Source organism: Gadus chalcogrammus, chromosome 5 (assembly GCF_026213295.1).
Source record: "Gadus chalcogrammus isolate NIFS_2021 chromosome 5, NIFS_Gcha_1.0, whole genome shotgun sequence".
NCBI lineage: Eukaryota > Metazoa > Chordata > Actinopteri > Gadiformes > Gadidae > Gadus > Gadus chalcogrammus.
The window spans coordinates 3,012,819-3,037,666 of record NC_079416.1 but is presented as its reverse complement, the minus strand read 5'-3'; the positions used below and the strand labels follow the sequence as shown (position 1 = coordinate 3,037,666).

General features: G+C 44.0%; 2 protein-coding genes across 2 annotated transcripts in view; both read left to right on the top strand.

Moving 5' to 3' along the window:
* Positions 1-5,997: 5,997 nt before the first annotated feature.
* On the top strand, positions 5,998-11,213 carry LOC130383093 (uncharacterized). Its single transcript, XM_056591142.1, has 5 exons — positions 5,998-6,155; positions 6,866-7,186; positions 8,372-8,641; positions 9,325-9,477; positions 10,320-11,213. Exons 2-5 carry the CDS (start codon positions 6,883-6,885, stop codon positions 10,481-10,483), a joined length of 891 nt encoding a protein of 296 aa, XP_056447117.1. The 5' UTR covers positions 5,998-6,155; positions 6,866-6,882; the 3' UTR covers positions 10,484-11,213.
* A 57-nt stretch (positions 11,214-11,270) lies between these two features.
* Positions 11,271-24,848, top strand: part of LOC130382701 (trifunctional purine biosynthetic protein adenosine-3-like) — a 30,764-nt gene continuing 17,186 nt past the window's right edge. Inside the window, exons 1-6 of the mRNA XM_056590580.1 lie at positions 11,271-11,586; positions 14,989-15,153; positions 15,407-15,502; positions 22,955-23,129; positions 23,635-23,746; positions 24,369-24,437. Of these exons, the coding sequence (XP_056446555.1) occupies positions 15,009-15,153; positions 15,407-15,502; positions 22,955-23,129; positions 23,635-23,746; positions 24,369-24,437 (597 nt within the window). The 5' untranslated portion in view covers positions 11,271-11,586; positions 14,989-15,008. The remainder of the gene's footprint in view (positions 11,587-14,988; positions 15,154-15,406; positions 15,503-22,954; positions 23,130-23,634; positions 23,747-24,368; positions 24,438-24,848) is intronic.

Below are 24,848 nucleotides of genomic sequence, written 5' to 3'. Positions count from 1 at the left end.
TCTCCCCCTGCGTCATAGCCCATTTCAGCACCATGTCAGTGGACAGGTACAATCCTACGTTCGTCTTGAGTGCAGCGAATGCGCGTTCACGTTAAGAGGAGTTTCGGGAAACGCTCCAAAGAAATTATCGATGGTTCGAAAGATCCACCTTTCGAACCATCTTACGAGCGAAGATCCATCGATATCGGGAAACGGGGCCCAGAGCCGGACAATGATGTCGTAGTAAAGCCCTCAGGTCTACTCTGCATTTATTAGTTCTCATTTTCAAATGATTATGAATACTATTATTGTTATTTGATGGGGAGATATTTTTACCCTTTAAAAATATCATCCCTCATAGGTTTTCATGCACGTCGAAGAGTGATTGAGACTTTTTTTTAACCCCCTCCACCCTCAAACATGTCACTAAACATTCCCGTCAACGTGACCAATCCCCACCATATCCCAGCCTTTTGCCTGCTCCTTTGCAGGCAATTTTTTTTAATATTAATATAATTAATATATATATATATTTTTTTTTTTACATTATTTTAGCCTACGTTTTATGAGTAGCCTATGTCAGTCTGCACAAATCCCCCCACTTTCTCTCACACATTTTAAGTGCCCTGCCTGCTCAAACATTTCCTTGACTGTCTCTCTCAAACTAAGAACATAATGGCCCACATTAGGCTCAGACGCACGTGATACACCATTACCAATGTGTTATAATAAAACGCATCCAATACTAGGAATGTCCGCTGGTTACGCCACTGAGGCTATAGTAGGCTAACGAGGCTCTTAGCGTCCTACGAGTACCCTGGAGTACTCGTTAGCTACGAGCGTTTTCAAGACGTTCGTTACCAAAGATGCTTTCGGGAAACGGTGTGAAAACTGTACGATGCTCGTACGAACCACTCTGCGATCCACTTAAGCTAAAGATGCTTTCGGGAAACGGGGCCCTGGTAAATGACCAGGCGCTCAAATAGCTCTTGTAGTTGCATTAAATACATCCAAGCTGCAACGTACTATTTGGCCTAACTTGGCTTCCTCCAAAAAAATCCCCACGCCTTCTTTTCCTCACCTATATCAATGACATCTTCTCTGTTGTCAAACACAGCAAAATCAAGTGTTTGCAGATGATTCTAAGCTCCACAAAGACATATCCTCGCATGTTGATCGCATCCTCCTCGAAGATCTCCTCTCTGTGGTCAACTGGGCAGAGGCCAACAACATGGTACTTAACGAGGAGAAGTTCCAGCTTTCACCTCCAGGGATGTAGCCACCATGATGCTACTCTATAAATCCTATGTGCGGTCCCACCTGGAATACTGCTGTCCACTGTGGTCTCCTCACCTGCAGTGCGATATTACCGAACTTGAAGCAGTCCAAAGATCCTTTACTGCGAAGATTCAGGGACTTGCATCGTCAAACTACTGGGATCGACTCCATCGCCTATCCATGTACTCCCTCCAACGGCGGCGTGTGAGATACACCATCATCCTAGTTTGGAAAATCTACAACATCATCCCGAATGCTGTGAACCTCGACTTTCGCGAGACCTCACGGCACGGCACTTCCTGCATACGACCACTAGGATCCTCGAAATACAGCAGCATTAACACCTTGAGGTTCCACTCATTCACCTCGAGAGCCTCAGCACTGTATAACGTGGTCCCTCCTAGCATCAAAGTGCACACATCTCTGGCTACTTTCAAGTCAGCACTTGATGCGTTCCTTCACACTTTCCCCGACACTCCACCAACACCTGGGTACACTGGACAGAACAGGAACTCAATGTTGGAGTGGGCTGGTAGCACGTGTCTGTAACGTTGCTACAACACTGGCGGTGGAGATGCGAGACATCTTGGCCTGAGCCCTCCAGCTCACAACCAAACCAAGAACCAAGAAGAACGCCACGCCACTGTATATTTGTGACTTCTTGTGAACTGTTTGTGGTGGGTTACTATCATTGATCGTTGAAATCAGTTATCAAATCATAGACGATAATTTCGCTGGGGACGCTTAGGACGAGTTTTCTTCAAGATTCATTTTGTACCCACAACAAAACCCGATTTGAATTATTATTGATTACTTTGGACAATGAATGACGTATTAATACCAATTCTCTTTGGCTGGGACGATTTCAACATTGGGTATATGGAGCAGAACATAGTGGGTCATATGTCAACGTTTTTTGTATGCATTTTATTCATTAGTAAGCTACATGGATATGCCATCATTCAGAACCTTTCATTACCTGCACTAAAGAGAATAAAAGAGCACATCCTCATTGTTTGATTGTGGTCGTAGGTGTTGTTTTTGGTGCTGAGTTACCACTGAAATCAGTGACGCACTGTCACAGCTTCATGCGGCTGTTCAGAGTGCCCAAAGCCGCTGAGACCTACTCTTACTAAGGATAAATCACAAAGAGTGAACTAAGAGTGACGCGCCGTTGCTATGGATTACGTCAATTCTCGTGCACGAGTTTAGAAGCGGTCAGTTCGGTGATTGGTTGTTCAGACGAGCCCACTGAATCACCGAAAAACAAGGAAATAGCCTAGGCTAGAAATGAATTCCTATTAAGTAGTTATAGTGCAGTTATCAGAATACACGCATGATGACAATTTTGTGCAGACCACGATAATGACGTTGTAGCCTGCACGTTCAAGAGAGAGATAAAGCAAACAATAAAAATACGTAAAATCTAAAAGAAAATAAATGTTACGAACTACCAAAGTGTTGACTGATTTGTGCCAAGGTGTTTACCTAAAATGTGTTTTCAAAGTGATCCCTAAATGCCAGTCCACTCGGTTCCACACGGCCAAATTCCTTGTAATGTTGAACGCCATCATCATCATCATCATCATCATCATCATCATCATCATCATCATCATCATCATCATCATCATCATCATCATCATCATCGTCTGGCTGTGGAATGTTCCTCCGCTTGCAAAGGTTGTGTAGAATGGCACATACAGTGATTACTGTGCTTGCCCTCTCTGGGGTGAGGCGTATTTCGCCGTGGAGGACATGAAACCGACGTTTCATCTGCCCAATTCCTCTCTCCACAACATTTCGTGTATGTTTGTGTGCTCGCAAAGAGCCAATACGATGTGTTTTACGCATAGGACTAAGCGTAATCTGCGTAATCACTTACATGTTACACTTTAACTGTGCTCCCGGTAGTGGATTAAGGTAGGGTGTCTAGAGCCACGTCTTGCATGGATAGTCACTGTCACCCAGCAAGTGACACCCAACTCCTACATCTCAAAAAGCTGCCTCAGACCGCTCACCATTAAAATGCGCGAATCATGGGTAGCTGAAGATCCAGGCCACTTTGCAAAAACATCCAGTAGGCTATGTTAAAATTTGCATCAAAAACAACCTGCGTGTTGATGGAATGCACTTTCTTCCTATTGACGAACACGTCCTCGTCTTTTGATGGCGCAATTATTTTTATTTTTTATAAGTTATATATATTTTTTTATAACTTATAATTTTTATAACATTTTATTTCGAGACTAATCGGATTATTCCTGTAAGTCGGGGATGTTATTGCATCGCGCATTAACTCCACAATAAGTTGAATACCCTAACATTTCGTCTCGCAGGCATTTTAAGATTCTTTGTGAATAGGTCTTACTGAGTTAGGAGTCCTCTTGAGGACTTTTAAGCTCTCCTATACTTAGGTGCTACTTTTAGTCCTAAAATACTTTGTGAATTGCTCTTAGTGAAAAAAGTTAGGAGTCCTAAATTTAAGAGTGACACGCCCATTATTTTTAGGAGTTACTCCTTTCGCCAGTTAGGACCTACTTTTAGCCCTTAAAGGGGTAGTTCGGAATTTTGGACATAGGGCCTGATTCCCAAGTGAGCATTGGTATTCTATATCACTGGAGACAGTTTTCAACCCATTTTATTCAGTCCTTCTAGTTGCGGAGTTCTCTCGTGCTAGGCTAGCGCAAGTGAACGGGAAAAGCTAGCCTGCTATTAAAAACAGTCTTACCCACTCCACAGTACACCCGAGGTCAATCAATAATAACACCAGACTATAGATTTAAATGTCTGTTTATAGAATAATGTTAGAAATAAAACCAACCTTGCATTGCATTGCATTTTGAGGGAATTGCTGGGTCTCAGCAGCAGTGTTATATTCCTGGTAGTAGGCTACGGCAGCGGCGGACTGATACCTAGGTTACCGGTTAGCGTATTCAATTAAAAAGATATGGCCACGCTTGGATGCATCGCTAAGCCCTCCAAACGTGGCCATATCTTTTTAATTGAATACGCTAATTCCTTCGTTGTACTCGGCGTTTTTAGCATTGACAGCGGCAGGTAAATAAACTAGAGCCGGTAACCTAGGTATCAGTCCGCCGCTGCCGTAGCCTACTACCAGGAATATAACACTGCTGCTGAGACCCCGCAATTCCCTCAAAATGCAATGCAATGCAAGGTTGGTTTTATTTCTAACATTATTCTATAAACAGACATTTAAATCTATAGTCTGGTGTTATTATTGATTGACCTCGGGTGTACTGTGGAGTGGGTAAGACTGTTTTTAATAGCAGGCTAGCTTTTCCCGTTCACTTGCGCTAGCCTAGCACGAGAGAACTCCGCAACTAGAAGGACTGAATAAAATGGGTTGAAAACTGTCTCCAGTGATATAGAATACCAATGCTCACTTGGGAATCAGGCCCTATGTCCAAAATTCCGAACTACCCCTTTAAGGCCGATTTATGCTCAGTTACGTAAGCGTAAGCGCAAGCGCAAGAGGCCCTTGCGCGCCCTTGCGCACCCCTTGCGCGACTTCTCACGTCTTGCGTGCGTCGGGCGATTTTTCTAGACTTGCGTCATTTTTTACGTAAGCTTTTACGCGAGCCGCGCAGCCTGCAAGGCTGTGATTGGTCTGCTGGTCTGGTTACTACTTTCTGTCTGGAGTATCACATTTCTCTGCCATAGTTCAATGTGTAGAACATGACTGGGAGGCGGTTTATAAACAGCCGACGACGACGCCCACACACAAATACACCATATAGGCTTCACTTGGGTAGTCTTCGACCAATACCAGGAAAATCTCCTTTTCATGGTTCAATTTGAGAAACGCTGCCGTAGGAGGAAGGAGGGTGGGTGGTTTTCATAGAATGGAACCCGGCAGGCTCATATACAAAAGCATTGACGTGAAGTGAAGTTAACTTTGCTGCCATCACATTATGTCGTTTTAAAATGTAGAGAGATATGCACATTTATACAACCCCAATGATCAACAACTTCATCACCCCTGTTCCTCTGTCTGTTGCCATCATTCACTGTGTATGGGGAGAACACGATCTGGCACATAAACAAACCAACGACTCCCACAGACAAAGACGTCATTCTCGAGGTCGTCTTCAACGAAAAACTTTACTCCACATATTACTCCACCTAGCCTACTGTTCTGGCGGTAAATTGCTTGGCAACACGCGCAACCTAAAAGGGAGCATGAATTGCTTTGAGTAAATTTTGCGCAACAACGTAACACCAACGCTGAAGCATGCAGCCGCCTTCAGATCCTTTGTGAATACGGCCCCAGGTCTCCAGGTGCTTCTCCGTTTGCGTCGGTGTGGTGGAGCAATACTGCCTACCTAGTGGCTGGTAGGGAATACTTTTCAAAGATTGTGGTGGCCTAGTCTTTAATGTGTGTCATGTTAAAAGTATTTAACGGCCACACATCTACAATAGCGCTTCAAAACTTACTTTCAAATTATATAACCTATCGCTGTTTAGCATTTTATATTCTACTTATTTATGAACATCCGTGGTAGTGTGTTTCTTTTTTTTTGTTTAATCTACATATCATATTTTTGGTATTTAATATTTTATAATTAACCTGTTTCTATTTTTATTTTGCCATGCTTTAAATATTATGTGTCCTAGTTTATGTTCACACCGTCCATCAGAGGTAACTCGTGATTATTTTTGTTAGTGCGTTGATGGACAGCAAAACGCGCGCAGGCGCAGAAGCAAACCTGGCAGCGCATGCGCATTGCCAACACTGCGTTGTTTACACAAAGGACATGTCCAGAAGCGCATTTCACTTTTAGTCTGTTAATTAACGCATGCCTGCAGGATCTTTAAAACTTTGAACGGCCTCGCAAGTAAATACAAATTGTACAAGAAGTATCCATACACGTTTTTTAGTAAGTGCCCCCTTCTCAGTCTACTTTCGCCAGTGCATTAAGCGACCAACATTACTGCTATTTATGTCTCGTCAAATGTAGACGCTATATGATGGATGTATGGAGGATCGTTAATAACCCATCCAATAGAAAATGACTTTACTTCTGCTAAGGTTCTGCAACTACTCTTCCTAATTATGTGCCCGTCATATGATAATATTCTTTGGACAGAAAATAGACTCCAAAACGAACTATCTTGGTCAATAATAGAGTGCGACGACCTCTTAATGTGTACAACATTGTTGCTCGAGCAGCGTGCATTGATAAACTTTAATGAGTTAAAAAATCTACACAACCAGATGGCAAAGGCACCTTAAGGGGATCTTAATGATGAAATGATTTAAAGGTCCCATATTATACCACAAGGTGTGATTAGCCATTACAAGAAGTTTCGAAGTTCCACCTCTCGTGGCATCACAAGTGGGCGTGTCCACCTAGATGTGTCCTGGATAGATCAGTCCACCAGCCTACCCAGTGGACTGTAGCAAACGTTGCTCATCTATCCATCATACATCTAGGTGGACAGGACACGTACATTTGTGACGTCAACAGATGTAGTAGGTCCGATTTGAGAGTTGTTAAGGAGAATGAGGAAGAAAATTCTACCAAATGACACTTCTATACAGCTCTTAAACCTTAACAACGGCAACTTTTACCCAAATGCCCGACAGGAGTTGCCCCACGACTAATGGACGCACCGCAGGCGAGCGTCCAGCCAGCAGGCGGCGGCAGTGAGCCGGAGCTCGCAGGGAGGGAGGGAGCCATGCCGTGGTCGCTGCAGGAGGGAGCCATGCTGTGGTCCCTGGAGGAGGCGCTGGAGAGGCAGACGCTGCAGATCGGGGTTTCGGCCTGCGGGGCCACGGCGGTTCTGGACGTGGTGCGGGTGCTGGGGGCCGAAGCCAAAGAGGAAGACGCCAACAGCTGCGTCCGGACGCGCCTGCGACGGAACGAGGCGCCGCTGCCGGATTACTTGCTGTCGCGGAGCGAGGCGGGTACGAATTTAAATCTGTTCGGATCTGAACTATCAATTCTCATGGATTGGATCGGATCCGGCCACGTGGTGAGGATCGGAAACCTTTACAGACACTGTAGAACCGCTGATCGAGTTTATGTTCGGCATTCACGCACGTACGCACGCAAACACTGACTTTAGCCACCTGATTGGTTGGAAGTAGAGCTGTCAAGCGATTAAAATATTTAATCGTGATTAATCGCATTAATGTCATAGTTAACTCACGATTAATCGCGATTGATCGCAAATTATTTTTCTATGCTAAATATCCCTTGATTTTTTTTGTCCCATAATTCTTCTCATTTTAATTCTCTTATCAACATGGTGAAGTGCATCGGCTTGCCTTGTGCAAATGATTTTTTATTGATAACAACATTGGCATATACTGATCAAAACAGGACGATACAAAAAAAGAGCCTATAGTGCAATTAAACGACTGCTTTGAACAAATGTCATTTGAACATAGCAGTCAGGCTACTTCTTTGTTTTGGGCCAAAGAAAAAAAAAAATATATATATATTTTTTTTTTGTAATAAAATAATTGCGTTAATCGCGCGATAATTTTTTTAACGCCGTTAAAATTGGTTTGCGTTAACTCCGTTAATAACGCGTTTAACTGACAGCTCTAGTTGGAAGAAATACGGAGCGAAAGAAAGCGAAACACCCACATCCACCCAGATTTTAAGCTGATTTGGGAAATTAATCAAAACTGTGACTCGTGAGAGGGCTCGTGAATTCTAAGTCTAAGGAATTCTTTGAAACAACTTCCTTGTTAATCAGGCAAAACCCAACATAGGACAGACATTCCCGACATGGCTAGGGCATTGATGACTCTGTTGGTTAGCTAGCTAGCGGTTGTCCGTCCTACTTCCTGACTCCTTGAAATCAACCAGATCCGGAAATTCGGATCAGGATGTCCGAAAATTAGGACAGGATGTCCGATCACAGATAATAATCGGATAAATCCATAAATCGAGAAATTATCACTTGACGACAGTCGACTAATCTACCAATGTTGTTCTATTCTCTTGCATTTAACTCCATATAAGTTGTATTATTGTCTAGAGTGTCAATTTTTGTGCTGTTAATTGGATTTAGCTTATTTGTATGTAGATAATTGAATTGTACAGCATTGTGGTCAACTGTTCACTTCCTGCGCTCGCAGGCGCCACGCACGCCCAGCTCATCAGGGGTGCGTCGGAGCTCAGTGGCGGCCGGGTGGTGGGCCGCTTCTTCCACCATCACCCCCGCCGGAGCGTCAGGCTGGGCCCCTGGCTGGCCGGCTGGATCCGTAAGGGAGCCGTTCCCGTGGCGACCATGAACATGCAGGTGGCTGTGCCCGCAGGCGAGGAGATGCCGGACGCCTGGCACCACCAGCTGATATTCGGCGTGGCGCCGGGTGGAGCAGTCTTCATGGCCAACCCCCTCGACGTGGGTGGGTGGAGCGCTTATGTCCTTTGAGCTCTGCCTCCTCTCTGTCTCCTCTCTCTCCACTCTCTCTCCTCTCTCTCTGTCTCTCCTCTCACTGTATTCTGTCTCTCCTCTCTGTCTCCCCTCTCTCTGTCTTATGTCTCTCCCCTCTGTCTCTCCTCTCTCTGTCTCATCTCTCTCGGTCTCTCCTCTCACTGTCTTCTGTCTCTCCTCTGTCTCTCCTCTCTCTGTCTTCTGTCTCTCCTCTCTGTCCCTCCTGTCTCTGTCTCCTCTCTGTCTCTTTGTCTCTCTTCTCTCTGTCTCCCCTCTCTATCTCTCTTCTCTCTGTCTCTTTGTCTCTCTTCTCTCTGTCCCTCCTCTCTCTATCTCTCCTCTCTTTCTCTCTTTGTCCCTCCTCTCTCTTTCTCTCCTCTCTGACTCCTCTTTCTGTATTTCCTCTCTCTCTGTCTCCTCTCTCTGTCTCACCTTTTGGTCTCTCCTCTCCATCCCTCCTCTGTCCCTCTCCTCTGTCTCTTTTTCACTCCTCTCTCTGTTCCTCCTCTCTCTCTCTTGCTCGCTCGCTCGCTCAGTATCTCCTCCCTCCCCTGGCTCCATCCTCTCTCTGTCTCTCCTGTGTCTGTCTCGCCTCTCTGTCATTTGAGAGGTCACAGGTGTTCTTATTGTGTGTTTGTGTGTGTTTCCGGATAGTGAGTGAAAGCGAGCTGCACAAACGCCTGTGCACTGAGTCAGTGTTGCTGATTCGCCGGGAGGACGTGCTGCAGAGATTGAGCCTGCCCTGCCATCAGTTCAACCTATCAGAGGGATTTGAAGACCCTCGCTGGAAGACCATGGATGTGGAAGGTGGGCTGAAACGCAGATTTGCAATTTTCAAAGATAGACCAACCAATCCTAACCGTTTATCTAATATGAGGCGGGATAAATATGATGACAGAGGAGTGCCGTAGAGGCATTTTCAACAACAACAAAGATTGCTGCCATTGATGCAGAATGGTCTGTTGATTCTGCTATCGATACAGTATTAAACATACCGGACGCTATATTTTCTCGAAAAGAATAAAAAACGACCCTACTTTTGCTGAGATGAAAGATGTTTTTTCGTCGCTCAGTGCTGCAGCACACGCTCCGTTGCTATGATTGGTCAAGCGCCTATCCAATCATGTCCAGAGGCATTTTGGCCGGAACCCGTTGAGAATACGCACATGAGAATACAACCCGTTGTATTCTCATCATTCAATTGATTTGAGAGTTTGATACCTGTGCTTTTTGAATGAGATCAGTGATGTGTGTATGCTACTAAAGCAGTTAACCCTGGGCCACCGTACCTTGACAAACTCGAAACAGGGAATTTTGGTTCTGAATGGATTAGGTGCCCTTAGAGTGGTCTGCTAAGCTCAGGAGGTAGTGGTGGTTGACTTGTAACCAGAAGGTTGCTAGTTCGATCCCAAGCTCCTCCTAGCAGTCTAGGTGTCACTGAGCAAGACACCCCACCTTTACTGCTCCTGATGAGCTGGCTGTTGCCTGGGCATCTATGTTTCAACCGGTGTTAGCCGCTTTGGATAAAAGCTTCTGCTAAATGTCCCAATTCACCTAATATCAGCCGGTCATGTTTTCCATAAATATTTTTTTAAACATGTATTACAACCTCTGTTGAAACATGTGATTGACTTTTTCCATCCTGTAAGGTCAAGTGAGGCAGATGGTCCTGGAAGAAGAACAAGGAAGTCAGTCCAAGGCAACGCACATCGCGATCCCAGCGGCGTACAGTTCAGGCGTGACCATCTTTGCCTTACAGAGCTCGTCCCTGGGAAGTGAACTCTTTGCTGCTCCGGAATTGCAGCTGTTTTGACAAAGGAAGGCTAAAATTGGCGCTAAAAGGGACTTAAAGGACTCGCAGAAGTCGCAATTTATGTGATAAACCCCAAAAGAAACACTGGTTACCTGTTCCCCCTATTGTAGTCTGTGCTTTTACTGTTAACCATGTTTTTAAACTTTTAAAGATGGCCGCCCCGGAGACCACCTCGAGGGGGCCATTTTTTGAGGATTTCGCATGAGACCGTCTTAATTTAATAAGATGGAACTGTTGTATAAAATGCTTTAATTTTTCAACCACAATGCTGATATAACTGCCATCTGCCATTTGCTTTAATGTATTCTCATTGGTGTCCTGAAAACTAAGAGTGAAACAATGTGATAGCTGGCCTGAAAGTGATATATAAAGTGTTTGATGAGGCCTACATCAGGAAATGATGACCAATAGATTTGAAACAAGTGAACCGTGGGGAAGAAAAGATTTAATCATGTTACAAAGGTTATGATATTAATTAGCCTTTTCTGTATTTGATTGTAACACAAACAAATAAAGAACATGTCGTTTTTAGGAATAAGAGAAAATATGTAGTTTATAGGGTGTATCTGGTAATCCACAATATAGGACTGTTTAATCTATTTTTTTAATAGAGTTTGCTATTCTCCTATTAAGTTTCAAAATATAAGATGTCTCAATGTTGAACATCGAAACAAACTCACATTTCTGAAGCAAAATACTACTGAATCTAGCACCAACCAAATAAAACAACAAGTCCCATGATGCCACTCGCGGCGCGTAGTCAGGAAGAGAAAAAAAGTGTGCAACACATTCTTGTAAGTGTTCGCGCAGCGCCAATTCAACTTGTCCACCACACTGAGTGGACTTGTTTGACCTTTGTCAAGCTTGAAAACAGCCCAATTGTGAGTTTAATCTTTCAGTTTAACAGTTAGAAAGTGTGGCATCGCACGCGGCTGTCGGTAAAGTTGCCCGCGTGGTCTGCGTTATTGATACTTTGCAGCGCGAGGAGGAGCAGCAGACGTCCAGTAGCGCGAGGAGGAGCAGACCTCACATCTGGCTGACCGCTCGTGACTCATCCCCGGACCTTTCGCCTCTCTTACATCAGAAGAGTCCTAACATCCCAGGTGAGAAACGAGTATCTTTAAACTTCTTTAAGCCCCGTTCAGAATACTCACTAATACTTTTATTTTCTAAAATGTTTGTGCTTTAATGGGATCTTCTTAAACGTGTGTGTGTGTGTGTGTGTGTGTGTGTGTGTGTGTGTGTGTGTGTGTGTGTGTGTGTGTGTGTGTGTGTGTGTGTGTGTGTGTGTGTGTGTGTGTGTGTGTGTGTGTGTGTGTGTGTGTGTGTGTGTGTGTGTGTTTAATCTGAAAAAAACAAATCGACCAAAACAGGCAGACTGGTCCTAAAAAACGTTACGTTTTTGTCAATCTGCATGTCCTAGTCCTTGTTTTATTGGTCTAAGGAGCATATGATATCTATGATTTATTCTTCCACACTCCGGATATATGTTTAGTTTTATACAATGTTGGTAAAATGTCAGTGGATTCAATAATTACATGGGGGACATAAAGACCTTTTTTTTGTTTCAAAATTTAATGAAGGCGATGTTAGTCATGTGATTGAGTGAGTGAATCCAATCAACGAGTGAACACACACACACACACACACACACACACACACACACACACACACACACACACACACACACACACACACACACACACACACACACACACACACACACACACACACACAGCATGTAAATGTATTTTATCTGCGTAATGCAAAACCGAAAATTCCAGTTCCAGCTGATCAAAATATATTGCAGTTAAGCCTGGCAGGCATTTAGTGTGGCGATCAGATACGTGTCTGTGTTTAAATGTAAGACCTAGGGCTTAAGCTAAAGACCCTCCTCTGTTTGAGATATTGCTCCGTCTATGAGTAACTTTTAGCAGTTATTTTAAGTAGGAGTCCTCTGCTAATTTTATGCTTTTTAAATTAAGGTATTTTTATTATTAAGGTGGACATAACCCATATCTCCCCAAGGAAATCGAACCCTATGACTGTATGCATGATTAATAATCAATAGCCAGCTTCTGAGTAATTTTTAGGTCCTTGCAGGTGATTCCACGGGGTTAACTGTCACCTCTTACATTTTGTAAATTATTGGTCAGAACAAGACTTGGTGGGTCAGTGGATGGTAAGGAAAACACGGGCAATACCTTTTTAAACTTTTCTTATGTCTACATCTTTGTGATTGATTACTTTCTATCATTGTAAAGAGGGTTCTGGAAGCTAAATAGTTGCAGGACTATGTTTCTCTCAAACACTAACCCTAACACATAAAAAACATAAATCATGAACAAATGTTCTATTTAAACTAAAATCATGCCAAATATTGTTTTGTTAAAATGTTTGTTTGTTGCATTCGTCGACTTGCTTAATCAGCATTGTCACTGGTCAGTGCGATAAAGTGTGTGACATTTTCAAAAGGAAGTTAAAGGGTGTTTCAGTCACAACCTGCATCTTAAAGGGGACCTATTATGCTTTTTCGACTTTTATGACCTATAAAAGTTGTTATAAAGATTGATAGTCATGTTTTACCATACTTAAGTGTCAAATAATGACGTACATGCATTTCGACGCATTCCCTGCTGACAGTAGGAGGGGGGCAAGGGGGCGGAGAAGGACGAAACCGAGTGTTGACAGAGAAGGCTGAAAGCGCCCAGATGAGAGGAAGAGTTTCCTGAAAATCTACATCGTTTTTTGTGTATGGCTAAACATGACTATCAATCGTTATGACAACGTTAAAGCTCATAAAACTCGAAAAGCATAATAGGTCCCCTTTTAATGACGTAACAAATAAGCAGATCACCTAAAGGTCTTGCAATAATTGAATGTAAACATTTCGTTTTGCAGTTAAGAAAACGATTAAACTAATTAGAGAGGGAATGAAAAATACATTGGCTACTCAATGTGGGTGAGAGGGTTTTATCTGAACAAAAACCCCTGCTAATAAATGGTAGCCTACGTTTGCAGTAAAATAATGATTGTACTGCGGGTTTTATTGACAGAAGTAACTTGTTGCTTGTACAAATAGCCTAAATTGTATTTTATAGGCAGCATTACCAAAATGTCATGCGAGAGAGGGGCAGAGAAAGAATGATGAATGATTAAAGTGAGAATAGGCTTGAGAAAGAAGCCGTTATCCAGACAGCGCGGCCCTGTGACATTCAGGAGATCTCCCCATTAATGCCCTTGTCCTTTGCAAATGAGACACTTGGGATAATATGGGCCCCTGGTTAGTGGGGTCTCTGCAGAGAGAGACGAGGTTTATGTAGGTTGACTTTTTCATTTATGTTTTTTTAATTGGTTTTATTAAAAAATAGTGAAAGTGGCACACATTACTTGGCATTGTGTAGTGTCTTATCCTAGCTATCTCTGTGGAATACTGGGAATGGGTTAACCTTGTGATTGTAAGTGCTCGGTACTATTTTCTATGAACATCGTTACGGTACAATGACTTGATTTAATTAGTCTTTACTTTGACGTCAACTGTTAAGGAATATCTAGATACAATGTGAATAAATTACATATAATATAAACAACATATTAATACATAGAATAGCTAATACACGAGAGAGCTGAAAACCATGTTGAAAAGTACTGTGTCTAATTCCTTAACTGTGAAATCCCAAAACTGTCTTAATTGACATATATATATATAAAGTAAATATATAATTAAGTAAATAATTGTGCATTTTGTTTGCACAAAACAATGTATTTTTTAGTATCATGCTACTATGGTCACTTATCCACAAATATGCGTGCATATTTTGTGTTTTCTTTGGTTCGAAGATCAATAATTATTCTTATGCTATGCATCCTTTTTGTTAGCCTGACCTTTAGCTGCTGTGGCTTCGGTCTTCTTAAAGGTCAGTGATTCCTTAAAATCCGTCTAGAGTCCAGTTTTTAATTTAGGTCAAATTTCCCTTGCAATAAGCAGCTGCTAGATTGTGAGTTTAAATTAAAGGGGTGGTGAACCCTGCGTTTTTTGTTGTTGTGGTTTTTAAACGTGGTTATATAGCTTTGTGAATAGTCAACCTCGTATCTATGCCATTTTGTCACCGTTAATAAAATAAGAGTGTCTTTGAGTTTACTCTTTCATGTCACAACTGAAGGCCCTGACTTAAACCCCACGGTACACTACTGGATTTACAATAAGTACATTTTTCAGAAGTAAGAGAACTATCGCTATCGGTACACTTGATGTTCATAGAAACAACTGCAAGGCAATTGCAAACGCAACATTAAACAATTTACCAAATAGTAAATTTCATTCACAACATCGATCTTTATCCTGCTTGTAAACAACGACTGTACTACAAAGGATTTACAGACTGGGTATCTATTGTAACCATGGGGATAACACCTCCCCCTCCTTCCTAGAACACTCGGGCCCTTTTTTTTTGTATGTTGCTGTTGGTTTGCAGTCTGACCTGATTGGTTCCTGCACCTGTCAGTCCTGTGTGCAGCGGCTGACATGGCGGAGTGTGTGCTGGTGATTGGTGGAGGGGGGCGGGAACACGCCCTGGCCTGGAAACTTGCCCAGTCGCCCCACGTCAAGCAAGTGTTGGTTGCCCCCGGGAACGCAGGCACCGCTGACTGTGGCAAGATCCGCAACTCTGGTACACACACACACACACACACACACACACACACACACACACACACACACACACACACACACACACACACACACACACACACACACACACACACACACACACACACACACACACACAGTAAACATATCGATGACTATGCCCTTGAAGGATTTAAAAATAAATGCCAATGATGAGTGCTTCATTGACTCTGATGCTGAATCAACACTAATCCTCCTTTTGAACTCTCTTCCCGACCATGCTCCTGTCCCCCCAGAGGTCTCTGTCACCAACCACGCCATCTTGGCCCAGTTCTGCAAGGATCACAATGTGGGTCTGGTGGTGGTTGGCCCCGAGGTCCCCCTGGCCGCAGGTAAGTCCAGCTCTAGTCTCTAAGCTTCAATCCATCCAACTTTATTCAGGTTCTGCTTTCGGCGCAAAAACCTGCCGTGTTGTGGGAAGAAGATTCAAGGGTTTTGTGGATCAACTGCAAGGTTAGGCACTGTTTTTGTGGAATGTAATTCTAAGGAAAAGGCTTGTCATACATTTTACATTTACATTGAGGGCATTTAGCAGACGCTTTTATCCAAAGCGACTTACAATGAGTACATTTGTCATAAGAAGTGGAACAATATATCACTGTCAGTACAGTAAAGATGTTTATAGAACCAAGTGCATGTACTAACAATCGCTAGGCTAACCCATTCCCCGTGTATAGGGTTGGGTTTTATCCGATACCGGTGCCTACTCGGTACTTTTCAAACGGTTCCGGTGCTAAAACGGTTCTCGAACCGGTACTTAAAAAAACGAAACCGCACACACTTGCATACATGCACGACTTGTTATGAGTTTCACATTAAGCAGAAAGTCAGCGGACACTGAGTTGAATGGCAATGGTGTTTGCTAGCCTACGCAAGATTACCGTTGGCATTAAATTACTCGACTTACCCGAAGAGGCTGCTGTGAGTGCTGTGACTGATAAATATCTTTTTAAAAAATAATTACAAATAATATTAATTACTCGCTGAAAGTAGGCAGGCACGCATCATGGCGCAACATTACTGCCAAAGTCATATTAAGTAATATAACTCGGGTGCGCAAGGCAGCCACAGGAGACGCCAACATTGTTTTCAACCGCTCGGTACGGCGCTGTATTAATTCCCAAGTTTTGAAAAGAAAAGTATTTGAAGCGAATAACGACTTTTTTATTTGGTTTTGAACAGAAAGTTTTGGATGCATGCATCGGCTTTGAGTTTGTTTGTTATTTTAAAATGACACACACACACACACACACACACACACACACACACACACACACACACACACACACACACACACACACACACACACACACACACACACACACACACAGTTAAAAAACGCCAGGCACCGTTATGAGGAACCGAAATGTGCGTTCTTATTCGATCTCGTAACAACCGTTTACGTCGGAACCGGTTCCCTACTGGAACCGAGTTTCGGTGCTCCACCCTACCCGTGTACACCAATGATAGCAGCTACTGCAGATGCTACACAATTAAGTACTATGAATAAGTGCAATGTAGATTAAGTGCGTACAATAAGTGCGTACATTAAGGGCCAGGACGTACAACATACAATGGTGGCCGGAGCGGGCTGGGTAGCTATGTAGAGTTGAGGTAAACTCTGAACAGGTGCGTTTTGAGTCTTTTGCGGAAGCTGGTGAGAGACTCTGCAATCCTGACATTGGCAGGGAGCTCGTTCCACCACTGAGGTCCCAAAACAGAGAAAGGTTGATCGACCTTTGCTTGCTCTTAGCGATGGCGGTACCAGACGTCCAGCTGAGGTAGTTGAGCGGAGGGATCGAGCTGGGGTGTGTGGCTTTACCAAAGCTTGGAGGTAGGCAGGGGCAGTTCCATCGACTGCCTTGTATGCCAGTACAATCATCTTGTATCTGATGTGAGCTACTACAGGGAGCCAGTGGAGGTCCCGGAAGAGGGGGGTTGCATGGGAGAATTTCGGTAGGTTGTACACGAGGTGTGCTGCCGCATTCTGGATGCGCTGCAAATGTTTAATCGTAGAGGCAGGGAGTCCAGCCAGGAGCGAGTTGCAGTAGTCAAGGCGGGAGATGACCAGTGATTGGACTAGAAGATGAGCTGCTCCCCTTGTGAGGAAGGGCCGGATCCTGCGGATGTTGTAAATCTGTGCAAATCTGCAGGATCGGGCCACCGCAGTGATGTTTGTGGTGCAGCATAACTGATTGTCCAGTACCACAACAAGGTTTCTGGCAGTTGGAGAAGGAGATGCAGTGAAGTTCTCAACAATGACCAGTAAGTCCATGTATGGGCAATCTTTCCCTGGCATTAGGAGGAGTTCAGTCTTGTTGAGGTTAAGCCTCAGGTGATGGGCAGTTATCCAAGTGCTGATGTCTGTCAGATATGCGTGTTGCAATCAGGGCTTTGTCAGATGAGGGGAAAGAGAAATAGCTGAGTGTCGTCAGCATAGCAGTGATAGGAGAAGCCGTGTGATGTAATTACAGAGCCCAGAGATCTGGTATAGAGGGAGAACAGAAGAGGCCCCAGTACAGAGCCTTGAGGGACACCAGTTCCAAGCGTGCAAGGTTTGGACAAGGAGCCATTCCATGTTACCTGATCAGTGTTTCCCCTAGAATTTTTTTTAGGCCCGGTGGTAAGAGCTGATAGTGTGATTTGTTATACATTTTTCACGGGATGCTAGAGTATTTGTTGGTATTTGTTGGGGGGGGGGGGGGGGGGGGGGGGAAGAGAGAGGTATGGAGCGATTGTTGACCGGGGGGGGGGGGGGGGGGGTGTGTGGAACAATTGTTGACCGGGGAGGGGAGGGGGGGGGGGGGGTAGTGTGGAGCAATTGTTGACCGGGGGGGGGGGGGGGTAGTATGGAGCAATTGTTGACCGGGGGGGGGGGGAGAACGATTGTTGACGGGGGGGTGGGGGGGGGTTGTATGTCTTCAAACTTCGTCTGGGCAATAAGGAAAATGTCAATGATAAAAAAAATTTTTTATCATGGCCATAGTCTCGTCAATGTGTGGGAAACACTGAACAGTGTTTTTCTAAAAACAAAGTTGATTTAATGTAAACTAATTTCATGTACAGGAGCATAAAGCACCAATACATATTGAGATAGCTGGTGGTGAGCTTGGATGGTTATGATATTATGGCTAATAATAATAATAAAAAAATAAAAAATGGCAAAGGTTGTAGCCCGGTTAGCTGTGGTAGTAGCCTGACTGGCTGAGGTTGTAGCCCAGTTAGCTGTGGTTGTAGCCTGAATGGCTGAGATTGTAGCCCAGTTAGCTGCGGTTGTAGCCCGGCTGGCTGTGGCTCTAGCCTGGCTGGCTGGGCACCATTTTTCATGTAAGTGTTAGGCACAAGAGTAGAGAACATGCAAAAACAGTAAAGGTACATGCAGATGGCGAAAGCCAATGTATTTTGAGGTTTTTAGTTGGCTTTTGGAGCACACACACAGAACCTGCCAAACTGTGTGACTTCACGGCAGCCATTTTGGATGGCTCATCCCCACATAACTACGTTAACCCTGTCATCCCCACAGTACGACCCCTATCTCCTATTGACATCACTTCAGGGAGGACGTTCCTCCCTCAGCCTCCATTGACTCCCATTAATTTCCCCGAAAGGGTTGGCGGCCGGTGAATAACATGGGGTTCAATGGGAGAGAGGAGGAAAGTCCTCCTGAGTGGGTGTGACTAGCCAAGGGATCTTGATACCGCCTACATCTGTTCATAGCGCATGGCTGCGCTATGAACCGATAAGCGGGAGCTGTGGAGCAGCCTTGAGGCAGGGGTTGTCCCCTCAAGTCTAGGCTACGAGAACCAATGACCCCGCTCAGTTGTATGCCTCGTTTCCACCGAGTGGTGCGCTACTGTTCGTCGCGGTACAGTGCGGCTCTGTACGGTTTTATTGGCGTTCCCGTAGCCCGTGGCCTGGCAGGGCGGACCGCGGCCGGTCTGCGGACCCTGCGGCCGGTCTGCGGACCCTGCGGCCGGTCTGCGGAGCCTGCGGCCGGTCTGCGGAGCCTGCGGCCGGTCTGCGGAGCCTGCGGCCGGGCTGCGGAGCCTGCGGCCGGGCTGCGGAGCCTGCGGCCGGGCTGCGGAGCCTGCGGCCGGGCTGCGGAGCCTGCGGCCGGGCTGCGGAGCCTGCGAGGAGGATTGACTTGATCTATCAATGAAGTCCCCCAATCTTAATTGGCTTAGCACCATGACCAACATTCTGAACATCCATTAACATCCACATTTGCCTCAAACAGTGTTAGGCTTCAGGGGTTGACATTAAGGTTTCAAAAGCACTTGCCCATCGGGCAAGTACAGGTCAGGTTCAACTTGCCCGAATGTGATGTTCACTTGCCCAAATTATAATCAGAATCTTGAACAGGCCTCTTTTTGCCAGGCACCCGGCCTGGTTTTGGGGGGGCTCAGAAAAATCATCCTAGCTCAGACTGAAGCTGAATGTTAGCTTCCACACATGTTGTGTTTAAAAAATAACAAACTTCCCTTTGTTTACTTATTTATCGAGCGTTCACATCATGCCATGAAGTGATTTCAGTCCACCGTTGCAACCTATTAAAGCTATCGCCAAGTTATATGTAGACCTGCATGATTTCATGCAAATGTACTTAACTAAATGTCAGAGGTAGTAGCAAAGATATGTATTTTTTAGCTTTCACGTTTCTTGTAGCTCTAACTGAATAATCACAATCGCGTTTCTAGTAGTGTTGTCAGTCACGATACTGGATTTTCTAACTTTGACACTATACCTGGAAAAATATCGATATTCTATGCCATTTTCGATATCAGGGGAACAATTTTTTCAGGAAAGAACATACCCAAAGTAAATAGAGTATATCTCCACAACTGCAAGGGCGATAATGTCATCTTTGTGCCAAAAGAAAGATTGCTGTGCAAGTGAAATATTCAATGGGGATGATACTTGGTTAAAGTGAATAAAGCCATGGAACACAGCATAAGTGGAAGATAACATTTCCACCTGAAATAATTATCAGTTGGTCGTTATCATTTGGGAGCGATGTCTTACTCTGAGACACAAATAAAGGTAGATATCTTACAATTTTGACACTTGACACCTCTATTTAAATTTCAGGGCAAATATATTCGAATGCACCAAGCCAAACACTTGCAAATAAACATATGGCCACTAGATTGCGCTGGAGAATAGGTTTTCTGATTGAAGGCAATTTACCTATTTCCTAAGAAACCTTCTCTTTTGTTTTTTCTTCTCATTGATTGAAAATACCATGTTTAGTTAACCCAGACACTGGGTTATCTGTTTATTGTGGTTTTATTTGACCAGAATCAACTTTGTGGACAAAAATCACAAAAGGTAATACTTCATTTTTGGTTGTTAAAAGAAAAGGGGACGTTTCTTCTTAAGTTGTTATTTGCGAGTTTTAGTCACAGAATGATATGGTTTGGACTGTTGGAATAAGTGGAGGTTCAGCTTTCATGTAATATATAGTTTGTGAGGGTCCAATTTCGTGAAAAAGATCGCTATTGCTGTGCATGTGCACAGTTATGAAACCCAAAACCGTGTTCTTGCATATGACTTTCCTTGGTGATTTGCCTCAATCCTAAGTAGGCCTACTTCCAAACTGCACTCCTCCATCACTACTCCATTTTCCTTCTACCTAAACCGTTCACGGAGGCGCTGCACTTGCGATGCTAGCTTTGTAGGCTAACCTTTAGCCAACACCTTCGAAGAAGAGAAGACGGCGCGCTCAATTGCAAATACTTATATTTTGTGTTATTTTGCGCCAAACAAGGTTGTTCTGCAGTTTCTAAAAACATTTGAATAAATGGCCTTTATATTAACATCCACCCAAAATCCACTTGCCCGTTCGGGCAACCAGAAATCAATCTCAACTTGCCCAAATATGACTTTTGGTTGCCCCGGGCAAGCGGGCAACCGTTAATGTCGAGGCCTGGGCTTACAGCCCATGCAAATAGTTGTGAAACAATGTTCTTGTTGTTCTTTTAATTGTTTGTTACTCTGAAAACTCTGTTTGATATTGTGGAAAAGATGCTAGTGAATGATTGGAGCATGAGGCATTTTAAATGGCATCACTTTGTTCATTGCATTGTTGCTGAAAATAAACATAGCCAAATTACAACCAATAGCTTCAGTCATTGAGGGCATAAATAGACCCAATGCTATGCCCCGATTTTTTTATTTAGTTTTACAAATCAAGAGTAGGCCTGACTTTGCTAATTGGCTTTGCATCCTTTCCTTCTGCCCTTGTAGTCCAAGTCATGCTGCCCACCAGCTTTCAAAGTACAATGCTGTCACTGGTGGATTTGTATCAATTCACATAATTATCCCTCCCTGCTATTTTGTAGTTCCCCAAAACACCCGAAAACAACTTGAGTCCCACATTCTTATGCCACCATACGCCACTAAAGGCCTTTTATGGTCCCACGTTCCCGCAGCGAAATGACCACGCAGACGCTTCGACGCAGTCATGAACGTTTATGGTTCTGCGTCAGGTTTTAGTAAGCGGACCATTCACAGCACTTGCTGCTGCGTTTCCTCAACGGAATGTTACGATTTTTGTGGACATCCGGCACTTGCGGTGGACGCAAGGAGGGTACGCAAGGACGTAAGAGGTCCGTAACCCCCTTGCGTTGCGGGAACGTGGAACCATAAAAAGCCCTTAACAGTGCAAGCAGGCCAATGGTAACCAAGCACGCTTCCTCCCTCACTTTAAAAACCACCAGCCGCCACTGTACGACTGGAAATACTTTTACCATGAGATCATGTTCTCACTTGCTGTGTGTGTATGTGTAGGTGTTTCCGTGTCTTTGGTCTAGTCCTACCTCTTTGTACAGCTGACAATAAATATTATTATTTTTAAGAATAAATGTGCCTCCTGCATGAGATGTGCGTCGCTGAATAGGGCCGCAGGCCTACGCTACTGTATGTTATATTTTATAACATCTGTCATAATTCTGGTACTCGGGGAGACAAATATTTTATGTGGTATAAAAAGTTTTAGAACCACTGCACTAGAGAGTGGGAAACCATGTGGTTTGGACTGTTGGGAAAGTGCTTTTCGCTTTCCATTTGAATTAGGGCCCGACCGATATTGATTTTTGAGTGCCGATGCCGATTATTTTCAGAGAAAAATTACGATTACGATTTAATCGGCCGATAAAAAAAAAAAAAAAAAAAAAAAAAAAAAGCATATAAAACATAGTTTTTGATACCTTAAATATACTTTAAACACTTGACGAATATGTATATTGAATGCAGAACCTTTTTAGAATAAATTGACAGTAAAAAATTAGTGTAATTTAAAATGTAAAATAAATAACTACCAATGTGCTGTGCTCGTGAGCAGTGACTAACACGTGTGTGCTGAGCAGTATGGTCTCACCGTTAGAGTCTACAGTATAAAAAATTAATTGTACGGTAAAATTCAATCTCCTCTTTTTTACTCCAGCTAAAGTTGTTAGTTAGCTAGGCGAGTAGGAGCGCAATCTGCAGGATACTAAGCGCAATAACATTTAAAAAAAATAAAAAACGGTTGTAATCTGCGTCTTTTTGGCAGATGTCGATTATTTTCAAAAAGGCTATAATTGGCCGATTAAATCGGCAGGCCGATGAATCGGTCGGGCCCTAATTTGAATAACCCACCCTATCCTTGGGTAAGACAATGAAAAAAGTCTGTTTTTAGGCCCAAAAACCTCTGTTGTCCCAAGGACCTTGAGAGCCCAGTGCTTCCTCTGGAGCCTCGGGCCCCTGTTTTCATCCAAACAATAATCAATACTCGATTCCCCCAGGCATGGTGGATGACCTGACGGCTGCGGGCGTGGCCTGCTTCGGGCCCTCCGCCAGGGCCGCCCAGTTGGAGGCCAGCAAGAGCTTCTCCAAGGCTTTCATGGACCGCCACGGCATCCCCACGGCTCGCTGGGGCTCCTTCACGGACCCCCAGCTGGCCTGCGACTACATCCGGACGTGAGTGGAGACCCCCTCCCCCCGCCATACCTACATAGTTATATTTATATTTACTTTTAGGGCATTTAGCAGATGCTTTTTTCCAAAGCAACTAACAACGGTTCAAACACAGGTTCAAACACCAACGGGCGGAGGCAACCCGCAGGGCGACAGCCAGCCTGTCAGGAGTAGTTAGGATGAGGCGCCGGGGATCCAACTAGCAAGCTAGAGCGAGGTTGCAAGTCAACCTCGCTCTACCCACTGACTACATGCAATGCCACCCCCATGACTACATGTTGACATTGCAACGTTTGCCTGAAAACTAACACTGTTGCATTCATCGTCGTGACTCCCTCTCCCACTTGTGATATCACTAAGGCACACGAAGAGGCAGATTTTCAAACGGCTTGTATGGGCTAATCACTAGTTAGTTAGCTGGTGGTATAATAGACGCCCTTTAAAAGCAATTATCCTGATCTGTGACTCGTGTTTGATGGTGTTTGTCGATGTTGTTGTGCATCCGCAGAGCTAGCTTTCCGGCGCTGGTGGTGAAGGCCAGCGGTCTGGCAGCGGGAAAGGGTGTGATTGTGGCGGCCAATCAGGACGAGGCCTGCATGGCGGTGAAGGACATTATGAAGGTTCTGGAATGTTTTGAGATGTTGTGACATAACTTGTTGAGAAAGAGCCGTCTTTTCGATTTGGCGTCCTGATCAAACACCCCTCTTATGCACTTATTGTATGCCGGCCTCCTGGCACTTAATGTACTCACTTATTGTATGTTGTACTTCCTGGCACTTAATGTACACACTTATTCTATTATTGTACGTCCTGCCACTTAAGAATACTACTTGGCATCGTGTAGCATCTTATCCTAGCTATCTTTGATGTCTACAGGGAATGGGTTAATCTAGCGATTGTAAGTGCTTGGCACTTGTTTCTATGAACTTCCTTACTCTACCAACAGCGATATATTGCTGTTTCTCTTCCTTCTGACAAATATACTTGTGTAAGTTGCTTAGGATACAAGCTACTGCTAAATGTAATTGGAATTACCGGTAGTCAATTTATTGTTGAAACACTAAAGGAGCTAAAAAAGCAATTAGGAGAGGTTAAAAACCCCAGGATGGGACTGATGGGACTTAAGTCCTGGTGGGCGTATCCTGTTCAACAAATTCCCATTATTCATTTGCATTTTGAATGTGGAACTCTATTTGTTTTATATTATTGGTGTTGTAATGCCCGTCTACGTTTGGCTCGCAGGAGAAAGCGTTCGGTTCGGCTGGAGAGACGGTGGTGGTGGAGGAACTTCTAGAGGGAGAGGAAGTTTCGGTAAGTAACGCATTTTTTTTTTGGAGGGGTTTAACGTAGATGGGTAGGGTCCTATGAATTCCGCGATAACGAAAACGCGGACGGAATCACGGAATCGGACAATAAAAACGGAATTATTTTTTTTTTTTTTTTTTATTAAGCAGGAAAGTATTAAAAGTAACAAAGTTACAATTTAAAACGGGCCTGTTTTAGTAAAATAACTGATTTCCAGCAGGTTCCTGTTCTTCAGCACATATAACATGTAACAGGGACAAGGCACATCACACGTCACATTAGCTGCGTTTCCATCTAAAAGGTGATGCGATTCTTTAGAAAGTTCGCAAAAAAGTAATTTGAATTAGGTGCGTTTCCATCAAGTGGTTGGAGCGGAATAGGGTGATGACTAGGGATGGGAATTGATAACAATTTCAC